The sequence below is a fragment of the Bactrocera dorsalis genome, chromosome 5 (assembly GCF_023373825.1).
Source record: "Bactrocera dorsalis isolate Fly_Bdor chromosome 5, ASM2337382v1, whole genome shotgun sequence".
Classification (NCBI taxonomy): Eukaryota; Metazoa; Arthropoda; class Insecta; order Diptera; family Tephritidae; genus Bactrocera; species Bactrocera dorsalis.
This window is the reverse complement of record NC_064307.1, coordinates 57,489,591-57,511,430: the sequence shown is the minus strand read 5'-3', so window position 1 is coordinate 57,511,430 and position 21,840 is coordinate 57,489,591. Positions and strand designations below refer to the sequence as shown.

The window sequence follows — 21,840 nt, the reverse complement described above, 5'->3', positions numbered from 1 at the left end:
AATCTCAAAAAACCACGTCAAAACAAGTCAAAAATCAAAGTTTACTTCGTATATCGAGATGTGATGTATTCCGAATTCCTTCCGACTGCTCAAATTGTGAACAAGAATTATTATGACTGTTACCCGTCGTTACGCGAAGATACTCGCAAAAAGAGGTCGAAATTATGGGCCTAAAACTTTTTGTTTTTAACTACGATAACGCAACATTGTATTGTTTGATTCTTGGTGAGTTTTTTTCACAAATTCTCAATAAATATCGTGCCGCAACCCCCGTATTTGACTCACTGAGCTTAATGCGATTCCTGGCTTTTCAGCAAACTCAATCGATCGCCCTGGGGAAACTGTTTTTAGTCAATTGAAGACATTAAACGTCAATTGCTGAGTGCATTTAAAAACCGTTTCGAAGATTGGAACAAACGTTGTCTCAAGTGCATTAGGGCCAAGGGCGACTACTTTGAGGAGGACGGTGGGTTTGAAAATTTCAAAAAATCGTGTTTTTTGTTTATCTTATCAAATTCTACAACAATTCTAGAATATTGTCCTAAATTTCCAAGTAATCAAGATCCGAGTAATAGTTTCGGAGATACAGCCTTGAGAACTTGTGCGCTCGAGGCTAGGTACACTAAGTGCGCCGTTTTTGAACCCATTTTTCTTGAAAGTGTGTTTTTGATGACGGTGGACACCATTTTTCGAAAAGTTGTGGACCGATTAAGTTTGAATTGTTTACACATCTTTAAAATAACACTATCTAGTTATTGAACAAAGGATTTTTTTGTTTCATTACAATTGTTTTGACCAATAAATGGCGAAATTTTACCAAAAAATTAGATTTTTTTGTTCAAGGTCTGAGAAAAACAGAAAATTTAATATTTCCTTCGTTCAAAACGAGATTTATATATGTACTTACGAAATATGTATAGTTTTTTAATTGTAAATGAGCCAATAATAAGTTATGCTGTCCACGGCGAAGATACTTTTTTGTGAAACATCCAGGGAGATAAGCTCTCAAAGGCTGAATTTTCAACATTTTTATATCAAACTTTCAGGAGATATTGTTCAAATATGTACCTTTGATATTTTTCAAATATATAATTGCTTATATTAAAAAAAAACATTAAAAACACCTAACCCCTTAAGAACTTTAAAATTATGAAGAAAGTCTTACTATTTTTTGGTCATAGCAGTATACTACGAGTACTTTGCTGAATAAAATTCGTATCAATTCTGGTAACATAGAACCAGCTAGCAGGTTAAAGTAAGTTGAAAGTAATTGCAATTAGAATTATCTAAAATTTTACCGTTACTTTAAATCAATCTTATTCCTAAGAGGCAGCTTAAACTTCTTCTTCTTATTAGTTCATATAATTCGTAGCTGCCCCCCTTATTACAGTTAATAAGGCAGCGCGTAATATTGTAAGTTATGAAAAAACAGCAACAATAAAATTATAGTCTTTCACAAATCAGAAGAATAAGCTTAATTTTTCCATTAGTTCTGCAAATTAGAAAATACAAAAGAGAATAACAGCAAAGCTTTAGCTAGAATAAGTAACAGGCTTAAAGTAGTAGCTGGACGAGCTTGTCAGCTACAGTAGCAACAAAAAATGTGCAGCATAGAATTTTGTTTTTAATTTTTTGCATATTCGCACTTTTCTCGTTCTATACTTTTTTGCTTGCTTTTGTGTGTTACTTTTAATGCGAACTACTTTGCAGTTGCCCTCCATTTTCTCGGCGTACACGCGCGTCGTATATCCTGCGCGGAGTGCGCTATTATTCCTTTAATATGTTTTTCCATATTTTCATATTATTATTTTTATTTTTCATATTTTTTCTACGCTACCCCATTTACCCACTTAACACTTTTGTACAATGTTAAGTTCAAGCGCATTTAAGTGTCCGTATATTTGTGTGTGTTTGAATGCATAGTGTGTGTGTGTGTGTGCGTATAAAGTGTAGATTATGTTTAAATATGTAAATGTTTGGTGTTTTAATATTTTTTACACATTTTGTTTTTGTTTTCTTTTTTCGTATCTCATTTACTATGTTTTTCGCATTTGTTGCCGAGCTGCGTAGTACTTATTTGTAGTTGCTGTTTTTGCGCTTACATGAAAAACCAAAAAATCTCAAATAATAGCCGCAAGTTGTTTTACAGTTTCTACGACTTAGAAATGCGAAACTTTTACGAATGGACGCAAAGAGGGCACGCTTCGGCGAAGATTTTTATGCTAATGCCGTCAGTTTAGCATTTGGAAATTATATATTTTCTCGAATAAAACTTAATGTTAACAATATTTGTGCTAATTCTTAAGTTATTCTTCTATACACTTCAATGCCTAAATTTAGTGAAAATATATTTTTTAAATTAATTTGGAGAAAAGTCGCAGGTCGAATTTTGGAGGTAAGGTACGAAGGGGAGGTTTCTGTAAAGAGCATTGTAGTGATTTTCAAGCAGCGTGGCTGTCCTTAAGGTACAGTTGATGTACTGCCTAAAGTGCAACCTCTTTCAAGTAGGTGAACATTTACTCAGCAGAGAGGCGACACTAGTTTGAGCTCGCTCACTGTGTGCTCAAACTTAATAATTTTTGGCAATCGCTATCCATAGCACCAAGTTTCTTCATTATCAAACTTTTTTGGATGTCTGATCATGGCAGAATCGCTGGAAATTGCATAGCCGTTGAGCTCGCAAGACAGGCACCCTAATCCACCCTAAGCCCAAGTGCATCATCGGTTTGGGAATGAGCTGGGACCTCGTTATCCTCTTGTTTCTAGCGCTGCAGCTCTGGACATCGACTGCACTTAGCAACCGTTCGTAAACAATTAGCTCCTGTACGATTGTAAGATCGTTCTGGTTTAGAATAAAATGCAGAACATCAAATGAAAACTATTTGCTCTCTTCGCGAAATTGTCCAATAAGCGAGTATGCGGTAAGGCATAAGGCGGGTGCTAATTGTTAAAGTTGTATGGAGGAAGGTAAGGCGAAGACATCCAGACACTTTCTAGCTCTTGCAAGACTGTCCGAGATGTTAGTTCTCTATTCGGTGAACCCGGTGAGTTAGTCGGAATTAATATTAAACTTAAATATTTAATACTTAGGTATATTTAATGATCCTATTTAGGATCGATATTTTAATCCCAACTATGTTTGTTTTGTATTGTAACGATATTTGGCGTTAAATTATTTAAAATTTTCGATAATAATTAAAACTTATCTTGCTTCTGCTTTCGGCTGCCTATATGTATGTCTAACTAAATATAACGGGAATTTGTGACTGCTGCGTTGAAAGTGGTACTTTGTTCTAGCCTTAAATGTTATTTATTTTTATTACTATTGTTAAAAAAAAATGTTGACAATTTTTAACAGGTGGCAACTCTCAAAAAAAAAAAATGAAACTCTACAGTTGTTTTAACTACTTCAGTGAATATAGTAGTTTTTAGCTTTTAGTTCAGCAATATAATTTCTTACTAATTTTGTGAAAAAGGTGGCAACCTGCTTTATTATTTTAAATAATTTCAATTATTGTTAAAAATCGTAATAATATCCGGTTTTGGCATAATATTGGTAGTGTATATGCACATCGTACGTTTCGAAATTTCGTTACGTAACACATTTTTGTTGCACTTTTCTGCTACGCTTAAAGCAGTTTCTCTTTAAATGCTGTAGTCTCGGTTATACAATATTACACTTCAGGATTATATTTTGTTTAAAATCTTTAAATCTTTATTTCTTCTAACAGTTCTTTGAACTCTTTCCTGCTCTCACTATCTAAAGCTGTTCAATAAGTTCTTAACTTTTTTCGAGTAACATTCACAAGCAAGCGATAACAACACAATCTGTTATTTTTTGTTGTTGCTGTTGTTGTTGGTTTTCTTGAATAAAGCAGCTTTGCTCATCCTAGCACTAATCGCATAAGTACACATACTAAAACGGTGAAATGAGCATGCAGCAATGCAAGCTTATAAGTACATGCTCATGCATATATGGCGATTTGTTGTTGTTGGCTTCTAAATGTGTCTCCAACCGACTAGAGAGCAAAGAAAAGCGGAGAGGAAACGCTCAAAAAGTCACTTTTACCTTTTGATGGCACAATCGCTACTTGTTGTTGTTATTGTTACTTTTACTTTTGCCGGATTTAGTTGACTGTTGCCACCGCTGTGCTGTGCACGCTGTGTTTCGGACCCGCTCGGCTGTGTGGTTGTTGGTGACAGACCGCAGCACTAAGCTGCATGGTTGCATGCGGTTGGCTGCTTCATTTATGTGTGTGTGTGTGATGAAAGCAAGTGCTTACCCATTACCCATACATGCAAATAAACAAGTGGCTTTACATATACTTGGTGGTGAGCGTTTAGGTATGTTCGAGTGCTTTGTTGTTATTTTATTTTTTGCCTAACGGGTTGTATTACCCTGTTTGCAGGGTTGCCGCAATCAAAAACTTCGGAAAGTTCTATGAGCTTTTGAAGTAATGTTTTTTCAAAGCAAAGCGGGTGTCAAACTAAAGCGTAAATTTTTAGTGAACTTTTGGAGGGGTTTGACCATAAACGTCGGAGCATTTGTTGAATTTGGTAGCTGACTTGTCAGTTGATTTGTCGCTTGTTCCTCTAACAAAAATAATTTATTGTTTCTGTTAAGGAAAATGATTTGTTTAATAAAAAAAACATCCTAGATGTAAATAAAGAAAGTAATAACTGCGATATCTAGTAAATCTGTGAACCAATGAATCCCCGCACAGATTTGACGCCTACTACCACTAACTACTGCAAGTTCGTTGGTAACTTGAAAGAACCTGTTGTTATTTTTTTTTAAGAGATCCGACTGTCTTCGCACTGTTCGTTTCCAAATGAATAACAGACAATAGAGAACATTTTAGACGAATGAAGCTAGAACTAGATCAGACATAATGAAAATACCTTTACTCATTGCCTTATTGAAGATTTTTAAAAGTCTGATTGCCGGAATTCGAGGAATTATGCATCAACCAGGGCAAAGGAAAATGTCTAAAACCAAGTTTAGAATTCAAATATTAAGATTGGCTCTGAAAAACCCGAATTTAGAACCTTTTGAGAGTCTGAAACTTAGTACACTTGCTTGAAATCTGTAAAGCTGAATTGAGACCATGTTGATCGATTTTATTTTGCTATGTTATGTAATTAACTTACAGAAATAAAAAAAGAAAAACTGTAAAACTACACTCATAGAATTGGGCATTTAGTCGGTGCTCCCAATGTGAGTACTACCAAGAACATCAATAAAATATTGTGATACAATTTTTGAAGTATTCGCAAGCATTAAAGCTTTTGAATCGGTAGATGGCGCTGTTTTCAATACGGCAAAAAATCTATCTTTCAGCTGACTTGTTCCGAATGTACTCAGATAATGAGCTGCATCAATTTATACTTTCTATGGAACTCACTTTTGATAATTGGAAAAAAATAGATGTGACCATATGAGTTGGAATTACAAAAAGCAAATTAGTCGAACTTTTTCATTTACAGACAATTTCTACTTGGAATAAAAATATTTAAATAAAATGAAGCTGAAAGCAAAGAGAGTCGTCGGTTTTGGAGCTAACAACAAAATACGAGTATAAGCTCTGTTAGGTGGCGCTGTGGTCGGTTAGTAAAAAAATTATTTTTTATATTAAATATGTAGTTAGTAGTTTGGAAAAATATTTTATTTAAATATGGTACGAAAGCTTACAGGAAAAGATTCCAATTTGAGACCACAAAGGTTATATTTAAGATTAAAATTAAGATTTAAGATCCGATCCGCTGGGTGGCGCTAGTCGCTCTTACTTCAAAAGGTTAATATTTGTAAAATTATAGTATTGATTCTAAGCAAGTCTTATAAATAAAGAATGTGGTGAACACAATTTTATTCAACCTATATCTGGAAGAGTGTTTGAAAAATCAGTTTATGGTTCTAACTTCAAAAAAATTTTAATTTTGTTAACCTGAACTGTGTACATATATGCTAATAAGTTTGCCACGAAGCTTATTGTATAATGTTGAAAGAGATTTTATATTATGTTATTTTTTTATAAGATTTGTAATATATTTTAAATTTATTCCACTTTCCCTCTCGTCCCTCAATCAGATGAAATTCCATATTTTAAATCATTAAAGTTTACTTTTGTTTACTGTGCAACTATTTTCTTATGCGCTGATACATATCACAAATCTATATCTATATACTATATATATAGATAAATATTGTAGAAGTTGTACGAAAAGTAGCTCACCTTGCGGTCGAGGGCGTATTAACAGCAGCCACAGCAGCAAAAGCCACCAAAACAAAAATCAACCAACAAAAACGTAAATACCTATATCTATGTATGTCCTTGAGTGTGTGCGAGAAACTTGTTTATGGTCCTTCAGTGCCGCAGTCAGTCAGTCAGTACGTCCACCCCACGACTGCTAGTCAACTTTTACTTTAGTCAGTCCGTCAACTAACCGCATACGCAATCCGCTTGCATTATTGGCGCTTCAGCGCTTGCGGTTTAGTTGTTGTTTTTCTTCCTTAGCTGTTGTAGTTGTTTCTCCTTGTTCTTCTCGGAGTGACAGTGCTTAGCAATTTGCCGCAACTTACAACATTCGACTTGTTGCTTTTTTCCTGCTTGCTATTATTACTATAACTTTCTCTATATAAAATCTTATTAGTTGTTTTTGTTATTGTTTCTTAGTTACGCCCGCTTGACATAGAAAACCACAAGCGCTGTGGCATGTGAGTGCACGTTTTTTCATTGTTATTGTTGTTGTTGTTGCTGCTGTTATGGCATTTAACAAAAAGATTGTTGAGTAGTTCACCTGCACACACACACATCCACTCACAGGGTGCTTAGATATAACGGCTAAACCGAGAATTGTGCAGAGATTGAATTAAAATTGCATGTGTGGTTGCTTTTACAGTTATCCTTCATTATATGCATGTTGTGAACGGCACATAAAGGGATATGGTTCAGCTTAGTTCGTTTTAGCTAGTTGGGCGTACGTTGCGTATGATGAACGTGCATTGCCAACTATTTGCAAGCAAGCAGGTTAGGGGTTATGTGTTTGTAATAGTTGCAAGCGTGATTTGCTTACTTTTATGCGGCAGAGTTTGTATGCTAATAGTGAATATACATACAGATATACAAAGAAAATTCTGCATAAGATTATGCATTTATCGTGCTATGTGTTAGATAAGGCGACTTAGGTTTCTTAAGCGCCCAGTACTGTGCCGTAAATGAGATTATGCATTATCTTTTGTTTTGTTTTGTTATTATTTTTGTTCGTGTCATTTATTCGTATGAGTAAATTAAAGTATGGGTAAAAAGGATATGTGGCAGATATATGGGTATATGTATGTAGGTATTACTAAATATTTATATTTATATCGATTTGTGTTGTTGTAAAAATTCCATTTGTTTTTAAGCGGTTTTTGTGACAAAATGTAGGGATGAAATGCTTCTCTTAGTAGTGCTACTTTTTAACACAATATTTTTAAAAATTGTCAATTAAAGTAAGTTGGCAACTCCACAAAGTAATATTTTGCAATACAGTTTATGCAAATACATCCGAGTTTTATGCCAATGCTTGATCCTAAGTTCTCTACTAACAAATGTATAATTTTCGAATTTATACTTAACGTCAGGTGGCAACTCCATCAAAAATATTTTGAAATAATAACTGTTCAAATACTTTTCCTCATATACACGCAATGTTTTCCAATGTTTCAACTGGAGTGTGAAGGCAAGGAAATATAGTAAGGTTGCAAACTCCGTATCGAAAAAAATTTGTAAATACTTATATAAATTGATATTTTAGGTAAGGTGGCAATACCAAATAACATATTGAAACCACTATCTTTAATTTCTAAGATAGTGGTTACATAGTTGCAGATAATACATGTAGTGTTAAATGCCATAACTTCAGCTTTCCTTATACACATACATAGGTCTTCTTTATAATTATATGGTATTTTGATTCCACAGTGTCATTTCTGAGTGAGCGTTGAAAGACAGTTCAACAGACTATCTATGAATGATATCCAGTTATATATGTATATGTTTGCTTGGAAATACTGTACCTAAAAAATTATTCAATTTGCTTCCCAAAATGTGTTTCTGCAAAAATATTAAAGTTATATATAGATTGTAGAGTTATCGTTAAGGCAACTTAATTGGTGGTACGAAGACTTCTTTGCGTCGGTGATATTCTTTATGTGAGGAACGGTGAATTCTCGATTGTGAGATGATAATATGGGAAAGCTTTATTTTCAAAGAAACAGATTTTTTTTGCTAGTAATGAAAAATATCGATAATTATTGAAACCTTTGTTTTCAATAAAATATATCTTTTAAGTAATAACACAAAATTATCGATAAATTTTTAAAATTTAATATTCAAAGAAACATATTTTTAATATTTATACAAATTTATCGATAAATATTGAAAGTTTTATTTTCAAAGAAACATACTTTTTCAGTAATAACATAAAATTATCTATCAAATTGAAAAATTTAATATTCAAAGAAACATATTTTTAATATTTATAAAAATTTATCGATAAATATTGAAAGTTTTATTTTCAAAGAAACATACTTTTTCAGTAATAACATAAAATTATCTATCAAATTGAAAAATTTAATATTCAAAGAAAAATATTTTTAATATTTAACAAAATTTATCGATTAATATTGAAAGTTTTATTTTCAAAGAAACATACTTTTTCAGTAATAACATAAAATTATCTATCAAATTGAAAAATTTAATATTCAAAGAAACATATTTTTAATATTTATAAAAATTTATCGATAAATATTGAAAGTTTTATTTTCAAAGAAACATACATTTTCAGTAAAAACATAAAATTATCTATCAAATTGAAAAATTTAATATTCAAAGAAAAATATTTTTAATATTTAACAAAATTTATCGATTAATATTGAAAGTTTTATTTTGAAAGAAACATACTTTTTCAGTAATAACATAAAATTATCTATCAGATTGAAAAATTTAATATTCAAAGAAACATATTTTTAATATTTATAAACATTTATCGATAAATATTGAAAGTTTTATTTTCAAAGAAACATACTTTTTAATAATAACAAATATTGAACATTTAATATTCAAAGAAACATATTTTTAATATTTATAAACATTTATCGATAAATATTGAAAGTTTTATTTTCAAAGAAACATACTTTTTAATAATAACAAATATTGAACATTTAATATTCTAAGAAACATATTTCTTCAGTAATAATAAAAAATTATCGATAAATATTGAAAATTTTATTCTTGAAGCAAAAGACTTTTATGGTGTTTCTTACGCTTAAAGCAGTTACTGAATAGAAAACATAGCAAAACTCACTAACTAAAATCTTTATTCATGTTCCCCTGTGAATTGAAGCACTAACAGCAATTTTCATATGTTACGTATACGCAATAGCGCACACATGAATTTATGCGTAAGTGTTAAATGGCGCATTTAAAATTGTTTGCCATGACACCGAAACATATATAGTTGTATTATATGTACATGCATATATAAACTGCTTACATACATATAATATATATATACACACATTGACATACATACATAGATCTTAATATATGGTATGTTGTGTGTATGAGCGTAAATATGTATGTATATTTAATATGCAGTTGCATTTTCAAACAGATGCATTTTCCCAACATAAACGCTGCATAAACGATGCGACAACAACAATAACAATTACAACAAGGAGCGCGTTGAGTGATTTGTATTCAAATTACTTAAAGATGCAGCTTCATCGCCAAAGTTGTGCACGCCGCATGAGGGCGGACACCGACTACTAGTGCGAATAACAACAAAGCAAATTACGAGATTTAGCTGAAACAACAACAAACAGCGCTCAAAGTGCCCGACGCATAAATATACATATTTAAAAGCGCAGTTAGATGTGTATGTAGCATGGTAGTGGTAAGCTTTGTGGCAGCTTAGAGGAGCTAATAAAAACTTCCATCATTTATTTGCATCAACTTGAAGGCGGTAGTGACGATGGCGGCAATGAACACGCCCGCCAGCGCGCGCTGGTATACGCTTGGCAGCAACGAAACGCTAAAACTTTCCATTCAAATGGCTGCATGTACGCATGTAGGGGTGTGTGGTGCCACAAAAAAAAATGCTGATATTAAATTTTGCTTGCTTCCTTTACATACTTCATTAATCTTTTGTGCTGACAATGACAATAAAAACAACATAAATTGCTGGGCGCTGACTTAGCTGTAGCTGCGGCGCTACATAAATAGCGTTATGCATTGGCCTTGCCACATGCCACGCAGAGCGTGCGAATGTGACACGCAAAATTAACATAGCGCTTTTAAGCTCAGCAGCTGCCACGGAAATATGCCTGTAAAGTAGTAAATTTCCGGTAGCCTTCGTAAGGCTGCAAGTTCGTGTGCTTGTGTGTGTGTGTGTGGTGTAGAGAACGCTGCTTCTTCTTCTTCACTCTTCTATTGCCGTAGTTTACTGTGTTTATGTTGAAATATTAAAATTACAGCACAGAATAAAGCATCAATGTAGCAGCGCAAATAGTTGCATACTTTGAGGGGCTATGCACAATAGGGTGCTCCTTAAGAAATTCGATTGTTTTTTCTTATTTTTTTTTCCACCTTGAAATAGACAATACGGTGCTTAAAATATACGATATATCGTTAAAAATATGCCATATATACTCGTTAGGGTTATATATATAGTACATTAGGGTGACGATTAAGACATTTAATAGAGTTTTTTTCGGTTACATTGTACATACAGTCTTGTGCCGATAAGAGGCCATAAGAGTTTGTGCAGCTATGCATATTATTGTTACAACCCGCTCATACGCAATACAACGGTAAAAATTAAAAAATTTTTTAGTTATTTATTTTGCAGGGTTCTTAAGTTATTTACTTAATTAATTTTCGGGTTCAACCTCAATACAACAGTCAAAAATGATCAAATTTAAATTGCGGTGTTGATATGAGGCCTCAATAGCTGCATACTTTGCGGCGTTATGCACACTAGGGTGGTTCTTAATGAATTCAATTCATTAGTTGTTCATTTTCAGACCTACAATTGACAATATAACAGTAAAATATTATCAGATACAAATTTTGGTACTGATAAAAGATCATTAAGGCATATAGCTTTGTGACAAATGTCCAACCTAATTCCCTCAAATGGAAATCAAAAGGTTTTGTGATCACTTTAACCATAAAAGTATTCATTTTTAAATTAAAAAAAAAATATTTTGTCTCTGTAATTGAAATTTTTCTGTGAGTTACTCTGCAGAGATTAATTTTCAGATTTGCTCTCGAAATTCACATCTAGAACATTTTTAATCGAAGAAAAGTTTATACTTATGTAGTGATATTGTTAATAATAATATTGATCACATAAATGCTGAGAGTTACAAAATTAAAAAAAAAAAAAATTCACTCACTTTTCAGAACCACCCTAATATTTTTCCTGAGTGTATATACTGAAATTCATACCGTCTTAAAGTAAACATGAATATGTATAAATGTTTTTGCGTTTCGATAAGTGTCTCACTCCACAGAATCACTCAATTCCTCATCTCCTACAATACCGTTACTTCATTCGCAGCTCTCTTCGCCACGCTCGCTAAACACACAAGCTAGGTAAATATTTCTGCAAGCAGATTTCTTAAAATTAATATGCTAATACAATCACTGGCATATACTCGTACCTTCACAGGTACGTGGAGTCAAAATAGCTGTTGTTGTTGTTGCATACCAAACGACTGCATTCCTTGGCTTGTTGTACGCGCTACTTCATGTGTGTGAAATTCCAGAAGTTGCCGCAAGCAGCCAGACTATAATTATCTGCTAACAAAGTGAGTTGACGAAGGGTTTGTTGCATGAATAACGTGAGTTTGTTGCATGCAACGGAATACCTGCGTGATAATATTCAATCAGTGTGTGCATTATTTTATTGGCTTACGGAGGGTTGTGCGTCTTAGTATGTATGGAAATCTTAAACGGGGGAGTTTTAGTATGAACAAAGGGGAAGAAAAGTAAAGCGAGGGAGGAAAGGTTAACAGAGAGCGTACAAAAGGAGTATCAGATGCTCTCGTGTATTCAATTTTTTTTACATTATTCGTAAAGCTTTATACTTTCCATGAATGAATCTAAGTTTCTATTATTATAATCTTGATTTATGGTAGTTGTGGATAGATAGTTTCTATGTATGCTTTTTTCATTTTGATAATAGGCAGTTTTGAGGGTGGGCCTGTAAGTAAAAACTTCCCAGCCATTTGGCTCATTATCAAGAACGGCACCATTAAATCGCTGCGAAAATATTTCTATGCCATCGTGCTAGAGAAGTATTGCCAACCTATCCCCATCCCACTATAAGTGCTACTCTCGATTTGATAAAGGAGTTGAAAAATGTGTTTGCAAATGGAAGCAACAAGTTCATTAAATTACGATATGATAGTTTAAGATATAGATTCAAGATGGAATTCTAAGCCAATATTGCTTCTAAATTCATAGACTTGACTCTACCTGTAAAATTTTTGAATATTTTCACAGACTAGACGCCAGCTTTCGATAGTCAGAGTGAAGGTTGGTAGAGTCTTGTGAGCATTCACCGAATGTCTCAGAGTTGATGTTTTTACCATATACCCTTTTGCTTAGCCCATATAGAAACCTGCATTAAACGCGCAGCACTATTACGCTTTGTCTGTTCTTGTATTAGTTCCGTTACTATATTGAAGTGAGAGCGAGAGCCTCTAACAATTTCACTAATCGATCAATGTTGGCGCTGATTTCTGACTCACAATTTTTTGTATAGGATCTTTCTAGGCTTAGTGTGATGTAAGAAACCTCTTCTTAATTGGCATTCTCTTAGTTGCATGTAGAGCACAAAGCGAAAAGAAGGAGACGCCCTTTCGCTCTTTAAGAAATCAGCAAGCTAAGCTTAAGAATCTTCGCTCACTGTTTTATATCGTTAAAGAGGTAATAAGAATATAATGCACCTAAGAACCAACAATATAATTTTTTATTGTTTTAATGGATAACAATTTTAAGCATTCTTCTATCATTTCTCATTGCAGCTAGTCGTGTTTTGAAATAAGCGAAGTCTATGATTGGGTGCTCAAACCGGTATAAGAAGTTTTGAAACATAGTTCTCTTATCAAGACATTAATAATTTAATTTTTTCTCTCTCTCCTGACTCTCTCACTCTTTCTCACTTCTATAGACGCTGAGTGCGTGAATCTTTTAAAACTACTGATCACAGCAGCGCACGAACTCCTTTCCATATCTTTTCCTCTCTCTCTCTCTCTTTTCACTTTCTAGCTCTCTTTCTTCGATGAACGTTGACCGCGTGATTTAGCGAGATGCTAACAAACAGAAAACTATATGTGACATAGTAAAAGTGATTATTCGTTGGTATATATGTCGAGGTTTACACAAATTCCAACACATACATATCCGAACACACACACAAAGAGTTGCATTTGCGAAAAGGAGAACGTAGAACGATTACAATCAGCATATTTGCGTGTTTAATTTGGCCAAAGTGTGAAAGGTGACAGCCGGTAAGCGACCAGAATGTGCTTAGAACACAAAACTACAAGCCGTTAGATGCAGACAAACAAACACGCCGTATGAGTTGCATGCGACAAGGGGGCACGAACACGCAGAAAGTTTTAGTTTGATTAGGACATTAGAATATTTGAGTGGATAATTTAATCAAATTAATTACTTAACGCGCGCGCGACTTTTATGAGCACAATTTGCACAGCGCCGCTGCCTCGAGGCAACTAAGAGAGCGACAAAGCAGAGAGGAAAGGAGGAATTGTTTTTTTGGTTTTGGTGTTGCCTGACGGCGCTGCATGCCCAAAAGCTTATGTGAAAGTGTGAGTGCGTGTTGTTGTTGTAGCTACTGTTTTATGTTTTTGTTACCTAAACCGCGCTGCTGCGCGCTGCCTGTTGCTGCCGCATGTTGCCTCGAATGTGCTGGCTGGTAGTAAATGGTGGCAAATATTAAGTCTATAATGAGCGTGTGGCAAGGCAAGTATGCGGAAATTTGGTGCTGGCAACTTTTGTTATTGTTGTTGACATTCCTACGCCACTGTATACCACCTGCATGTGTGTATGTGTGTGCGTGTTTGCTTAATCTGCTTCAACTATTTAGCAGCGATTTCTGCAGGCGCCCAAAACTACGAACACACGCCGCTTAGCTTCCATGCTGGCGCTTGAACAATCACACACACTTTCACACACTTATGATCATATGGAAGTATGCGTGTGCGTTGGGCCTGCATGTGGCATTGCATGGCGTATGAGTGACATTTTATTTAGTGCTTGTGTAAATAAATGCGGTCGTCTAGCAAATTTGTGGCGCGTTGAATTTTCGTGGCAGTTTATTTTGCGCACAACTGATGGATGGCGTTAGTTGTTTTGGCATATTTCAAGCCTTATCCGTTGGTATTAATTTTCGGTTTTTATTTTGTAATTTTTTCTATATTCTTGTTGGCATAATGTTTTGTTGCTTGCATTTCTCTTTATTTTTTTATCATCACCAAATGTTGCACGAAATAAAATAGGCTTATTCACCTAACGGCTGTTTTTAGCACTTAAAAAGTTTAGTGGTACGAGGGCTGCTATATATATTTCTGGCCTAGGCAACACTAAGTGTTGCCAGGTGCAATCTGACATTTCCATTGGAAAGTTTGACATTTTTTAGCATAACATCACTCAGAACGTTTTGTCATTTAATCGTGAATTGTTTTATTTACAGGGAATTAAAAAATTCATCTCGGCCAAAAAATGGAATTAACTCGTGAACATTTTCGTGCGATCATTTTTCACAACTTTCGACGTGGATTATCACGACAAGAGTGCATCGATGAACTAAAATCTTTGTATGGCTATGAAGCACCATCCTATAGCACTGTGAAAAACTGGTACAACGAATTCAATCGTGGCCGACGCTCGCTCAAAGACGAATTCCGTGAAGGTCGTCCAAAAACAGCCGTTCTGCCAGAAAACATCGATGCCGTACGTGAACTGATAATGCAAGACCGTCATGTAACATACCTTCAGATAGAGGCATGCCTATGCATTTCTCCCACCAGCATACATTCGATATTGCATGAACACTTGGCCGTAAAAAAGGTTTGTTCTCGTTGGATCCCGCACAATTTGACAATCGCTCAAAAAAAGGCTCTTGTGGATTGGTGTAAAGAAATGCTGAAAAATACGATCGCGTGCTTCAAAAGACGTTTATAAGATCGTCACAGGTGACGAATAATGGATATATGCGTATGAGCCCGAAACAAAACAGCAATCGACCGTGTGGGTCTTCCAAGACGAGCCAAATCCAACGAAAGTTTTTCGTGGAAAAAGCACTTCGAAGCAAATGGTCGCCTGTTTCTTCGGCAAAACTGGTCATGTGGCGACTGTTCCGCTTGAGCAACGTAGAGCGGTCAATTCTGAGTGGTACACCACCATTTGTTTGCCTGAAGAGAAGGCGAATCATTGTGCACCATGACAATGCGAGCTCTCACACATCGGCTCAAACCAGCGCCTTTTTGACCGGCCAAAACGTCGATTTGATGGGTCATCCGCCGTACAGCCCTGACTTGGCACCCAATGACTTCTTTTTATTCCCACACATCAAGAAAATAATGCGTGGTCAACGATTTTCGTCGCCAGAAGATGCTGTTGAAGCATTCAAAAACCATGTTTTGGAGGTGTCTCAATCGGAGTGGAAAAAGTGCTTCGAAAATTGGTCTGAGCGCATGCAAAAGTGTATAAATCTTGATGGAGAATATTTTGAAACAAGTAAACCATTTTCGTTGATAAATATTCCTATTTTCATTACTAGGCCAGAAATATATATAGCGGCCCTCGTATTATATTAAAATTTCTATTATTAAAGAGTTGTCCATGCAAAAACTTGATTTTGATCGACGTTCGTATGCCCACTATATGCCAATGAGGATCAATCTGTATAATATGTTCGAAGATTGGAGCACTGCATTGAATAATCATCTACTTATGTAAAATTTCCTGAAGATATCTTGTCAAATTAAGAAAATTTTTTATGCAAGATTGCTGTAATGGTCCGATCCGTACAATATGTTCAGAGATTACACCGTTGGTTGTCATATGAAAAAGTTCCAAGAAAAATTTGATTTTTATTGGTCGGTTGGTATGGGACCTACATATGTATATGCCATAATGGTGCGATATAAGTGATTCCGAAAACTCAATAGAAGAGAGCTTGTACAAAATTTCATATCGATGTCTCAAAACTTTAAGAAAATTATTTCTTTATAGTCTCCATTTGCTTGCTTGTAAGTGCCTTGTACATCGAGCTTCTTGTGTATCTGGTCAAATTTGGATCATCAGAAAAATCAAGATGAACAAGATGAAACACTCTTAATCACAGAGCCTTAGCCTTCACCAAGCACATGATCACTTCACCTCTCTACGCTACTAAAAGCACGCTGACGCTGCTTGTTGTTTAGGTTCATTGCACTTTTTTTTCGTATTCTTTGCGGTGATATTGCATTATTGAGTTGGCGAATTTCTTCAAAAAGCTTGACTTTCAAAACTCCCGGCGTAGATTGCCGCCTTGGATTTTTAGCGCGGTTTAATAAAAGAAACACAAACAACTACTTGCAATACATATATATTTATGTTATATGTCCGTCTGTATTTATAACAGGTTATCTTCATTCACATGTAGATTAGACATTGTGTCCAAATGCACTGTGGCATGGTTGCAGTTTGACGCGTCGCGAGTACCGCATACGTGCAAGTGGTTACGTGCCGCCAGTTTCTCTCTGGACGTGCCAACACCATTGATTTGGAAATCTCTACTACTATACTCGTAAGTGAAGTCAAGTACTTTTGCCTCCTGACGCGCGAATATTTTATGCTCCAGTTATTTGGCTTCGCCATATACTTTATTTTTGTTTTTGTTTTGGTGAGTTATCACAACGCGAATGTGCTGATGCGCTTTTTGAGATTACAGAGTAGTGCATTGCACTCGGAGAAATGTGGGTGGAATTTTTGTTGTTGAAAATTCAATTATAGTATATATAACTATAGTTGTGTAAAGTTTAAAGCCAGCCAAAGAATTTTATAGACTACACCTGCAATAGACCGTATTACCCATGCATCTTATTCATCACCATCGATTTGGTTAAGTCTTCCTGAAAATCTGCTGCACATTTTCTTTTCTTTAAATCTAAACTCCATAAAGTTTTATTAAAAGTTTAGTTTCTTCAAAGCAATCAAAACACGAGTTTGTTTTAATTATGAGCCTCGATTAGCTCAAGTAGTGAGCTAATTCTTTCGGAGCATACACAACAGCTAGTTGCAGAATATGAAGATACCGGGGGATGGGTGGCCCCTGATCGTTTTTCTTGAAAAGTCACGGTAATCCGTACCCATAAACTTTATAAGATTGCAGCTGCTTTTGTATCTACGCAGATACATCCTCACCAGACAATTTTGTTTTTAGTTCCAAATACTTTTAGTATCTTTAATATGGGGTCAGTCCACGTCTCCGTGCGATTCAAACAGACCCCGCTGCATTGACAACGGACTTGATTATTGATCAATATTTCGTCTAGTCTTACGAAGCAAAAATATAGTTGCTCACTTCCCTATAACTATCTCAAAAGTTTGTTCGAAAGATTTATGCTTTGATAGAAAATCCTCTACTTTTTTTTAAAGAGTATAGTCAGACCATAAAAGCTATATCCAGAGAAGATTCTTAGAAACTTATATAGCTTGGTTGGACTATGTATAAATGTTATGATATTCGGGAGAAAGTTCAGCATAAACTTTTTTGTCTTTACCAGATGGCTGAGACAGACAATAAATACCAAGGCCTTTGAGAGAAGAAGAAAAGTATAAGGTAAAGGGGAATTCTATAAGTACCAGAAGCAATCGTTTCAACCAGCAGATAACAGATCGAAAAATGGAGTTCTTTGGCTGCCGCGATATATTCTTCGTCGACTTTTGGATGTAAATATATATATAATACTTATATATAAGGGATCTCGATGAAGAGCTGTGTCTATTTATCCATGTCGGTACATTTGTCTGCCTGTGATTAGTCCATCGATTTTTGAGAAACCGGTCTGAAATTTTGCACACATCCTTTTCTCCCACAGAAGCAGCTTATTTCTCGGAACCGCTGATATCGGATCACTACAGCATATAGCTGCCATACAAACTGACCGATCAGAATCAAGTGCTCGTATGGACAACTTTCACATTTGACAAGATATATTCATGAAGTTTGGCAGAGATTATTTTCTAAGACAACTAAGTAATCTCCGAAGAAATTGTTTGGATCGGTTAACTATAGCATATAGCTACCATACAAACTGAACGATCGGAATCAAGTTCTCGTATGTACAACTTTCACATTTGACATAGTTACTAATAGAAATGCTCCTGTGAAGGGTATTTAGCTTCGATGCAACCTAAGTTAACGTTTTTTCTTGTTTTTTGTTAATTTTAATTTTTTCCTGTGCACTAACTAAATCCTTTCACACTTAGTCTGCCCCAACAGCCATTCATTTCACTTACTCCAAGCAACTGCAAGCACGTGCTCCCAATAAATATATGCATGTATGAGTATATCTGCAGGCAATTGTAGTGGAACACACTCATGCTAATATTCACCTGAATAAAGATGTAAGAAGTTCACACATATTCGCGGCACTCACACTTACCTTCGGTGTGGAAACAGCGTGCGCTCCATCATACACATACAAATGATCATTACAATCTAGTTGCAACATATCGAAGCGCAACATGAAACGTTGCAATATCGAATGCGTTTGGAATGTTATGATGCAATCCAGATTCCGTTCGTTCTGCGACCAAAGTACAGCACCGTCGATTTTGCGATAAAGCTGCTGCAGAAAGTGATTCTTGCACAGAGCTTGCATATAATCTGCAAAGAGATGAAGTAAGAAATATATAGTATACGTATTTTATATGAAATAGTTGAACAAGATTTATACGCTATATAAGAGAGGTGAAAGGAGGGAAGAAAGCAGTAAGCTTAAAATGAGTTTTGTAGTACATAGCTTCTCGTTTGAGTAAAACGCGAGTAAGTGGCTTACGAGAATAGCGCCGTTGCACGCACGCACGAAACTAAAGTGAATGACTGTTGCACAAACTAACACACATACACATATCCAAGTACGTGTGTAGTGGCAGTAAATCCGCATGCGGCACTCCACCGCCTCGCTAATAGTCGAAAATCACAACTTAATGCTCGCAAATGGCCAAAAAGTGGTTGCCACATTTCGCAGGGCAGTTGATTTTACGGTTTTCTGACGCGCTTTGTGGCTGTGTGGACCCAACAGTCGAGTGCATTAGAATTTTAATGGCGAATAAAAAATTCATTTACGCTGCGTTGGCGGAAAATTTGCACGCGAAATCACGCACACACACACACAAACACACACATAAGCAAAAGTTAAGACGCTTCCTGCGGGAGAATATATATAGCCTGGCAGCTTAAGCCGTGTGGTTTTAAGAAAAGGGCGAGAAAAAGAATAAATAAGAGTTTTATAGAATATCGTAAGGTTCTGACAGCTAAGGCAGATACGTTTTAAGGTTAGTATCGAGCTTATACCGGTTCATATTTTGGAGCTATATGTGAACAGAGAATTGTAGCTCAGCGTGGGCCAAACCCATATTCTAGCCAACGTCATTTCTTTTAGCCTTGTTCTTCAGATAATACAACTTTTTCTGCTAGAAATTTGGTTCAGGTCGAATAAAAGTAGAAAATAACTATAACAAAGTCGTAAGTAGCTTTAAGCTTGGTTGGCTATATTATAAATATTTCAGTTCCTAGAAAACAAAGTATATTAAGCGTCACAAAAATTTCACTTTTCTTCGCTTGTTTAATGTATTAAATTAACGATTTAAAAGCAAAACTGCTCTCCATATTGTCAATTGAAAACTGAAATTAAAATTAAAATATTCTCAAAACAATTTCAGCACACATTTATAGGGAGCCTAAAGTTTACAGAACATTCAATTCCTCGGACAATACTCAATTATATTGGAATACAAACTCAGCTTGGCCTCTGGGTAATAAGAACCTTTTTCTTTATTGGAGATTTTGGGCGTGATCTCGGAAAAAAATGCTTTCCTTACTCAAGAAATTTCAATTGGTCTTCCCGATGAATTTGGTATTTATTTGCAACTTCCATCTTAAGGGGTTATATACAGTTAGAATTTTCAAAAGATTTTTTTTCTTAATGTAGGTACATATATTTAAGAATACGCACGGAAAATTTCATGTCGTTTCGGTGAATTTTTTCGAAGTTACACGAAAATGTGAAAGGGCGTTTCATACTACTTGAAAATACGAGACCAAATTTTAAACGCGTTTTGCTCAAAATCGTGTTTTCAAAGAAACCTATAGTTCTCGATTTTGTCAAGAAATTTTATTTGGCTTAATTATTCGGTTGATTACTAGATTTAACATTACTTTAACGAAATATGTTTGGTGTTTTAATTTTAGAGGTTCCGAATCAGAGATTTAGTGATTACCTGCGAAACGTCTTTTTTGAGATGAGCTTCCGGAGATCAGCTGTAGCTCTTTTCCAAAAAAATTATTGTGACTAACACTAAGCCTTAAAATACAGTTAAAATATACCATAATATGTGTTCAAATTTTTGGATGAATAAATATAAAACTTTTCTCAGAAAAATTATTTTTTAATTATAAGACAAGTCCTTCTTATTTTACTCGCTTTCTGGTGGTATACGTTGTCGAAATTTTTTCCAGATGGGATAAGTAAAAGTGAAATAGTGGGACTGTGGATGATCTTTCGGCGTTACATCATTTCAGGTCGTTCTTTGTCAGAAAACATGGCTGTTACATGCTCTTCCGTCGTCAAAATGTGGTAGGTATAATGACAATTATTTTCTCGCATATATGTTCTTGTAGACCGTAGAGAATTAATATACTTGTATTTACATAAATCTTCATTAGAATAGCATGATTTGATTAACTCTTTCTCAAACATATTAAAACTTTAGCACAACAAAATTACTTCTACTTAAATATTCTACAAAATTATCGGGAAAAATTTACGTTTGTGCTTGTCAAGCAAAGCCAAAGAGGCATTTGTTAATTTTGTGGGCGGATGTGCAGCAGCCAGCGACACGAGTTAAATGCCGGAAGAGCGCAAATGAGTATACAGCGTTTGTTCGGAAAGTAATAGGACTGATTTTCTTTTGCCGCGACTGTACTTCGGAGCACCCTCTGCGGGTAGGGGGCCCCCTTTGGGTTCGAGGTACCCGTGATAAAGCATGCCTGTCGTAAGAGGCGACTAAAATCCACATGCACTGTGTCTGACATTTACAGGCCTTGGTTTGAATGTCAGCATGGTCTAAAGTCAGAAAAGTGCTATAATATTCAGCTTGAAGTCACATTCTATGCTTCATATTATTTCACAATACAATATAAAGAATTTGTCGTCCAAGCGACATAGTCATACCAAAAACTATAACCCGGTACAACAGGGAACAGTTAGCCCTTGGAGGTAACTCCAATCTGCTCATTGGGTTTGGCCCTTTGTGGAGATTCGTGGTTTAAACCTAAATGCAGGAAGGGCATTTGTCCAATGTGAAGTCGCATTGCGGCCAGATGCCGGACCCAAAGTACGGCAGAGGTTTTAGATCGGCCTCAAACCCGACCACGGCGGCTAGGGCGTCCCACCTGAACCAATTGGAACCAAGGTATAAGTGCAGAATGCATTATATTATTATTATTATTGGTTCTCCAAAGTATTCAGCTCGAACTAAAATTCGAGCA

General features: G+C 35.3%; 1 protein-coding gene across 1 annotated transcript in view; it reads right to left on the bottom strand.

Annotated features, from left to right (window-relative positions):
• Positions 1–21,840, bottom strand: part of LOC105224760 (uncharacterized) — a 215,513-nt gene that overhangs the window by 32,019 nt on the left and 161,654 nt on the right. The window contains exon 4 of the mRNA XM_049458844.1: positions 18,731–18,954. Within this exon, the coding sequence (XP_049314801.1) occupies positions 18,731–18,954 (224 nt within the window). The remainder of the gene's footprint in view (positions 1–18,730; positions 18,955–21,840) is intronic.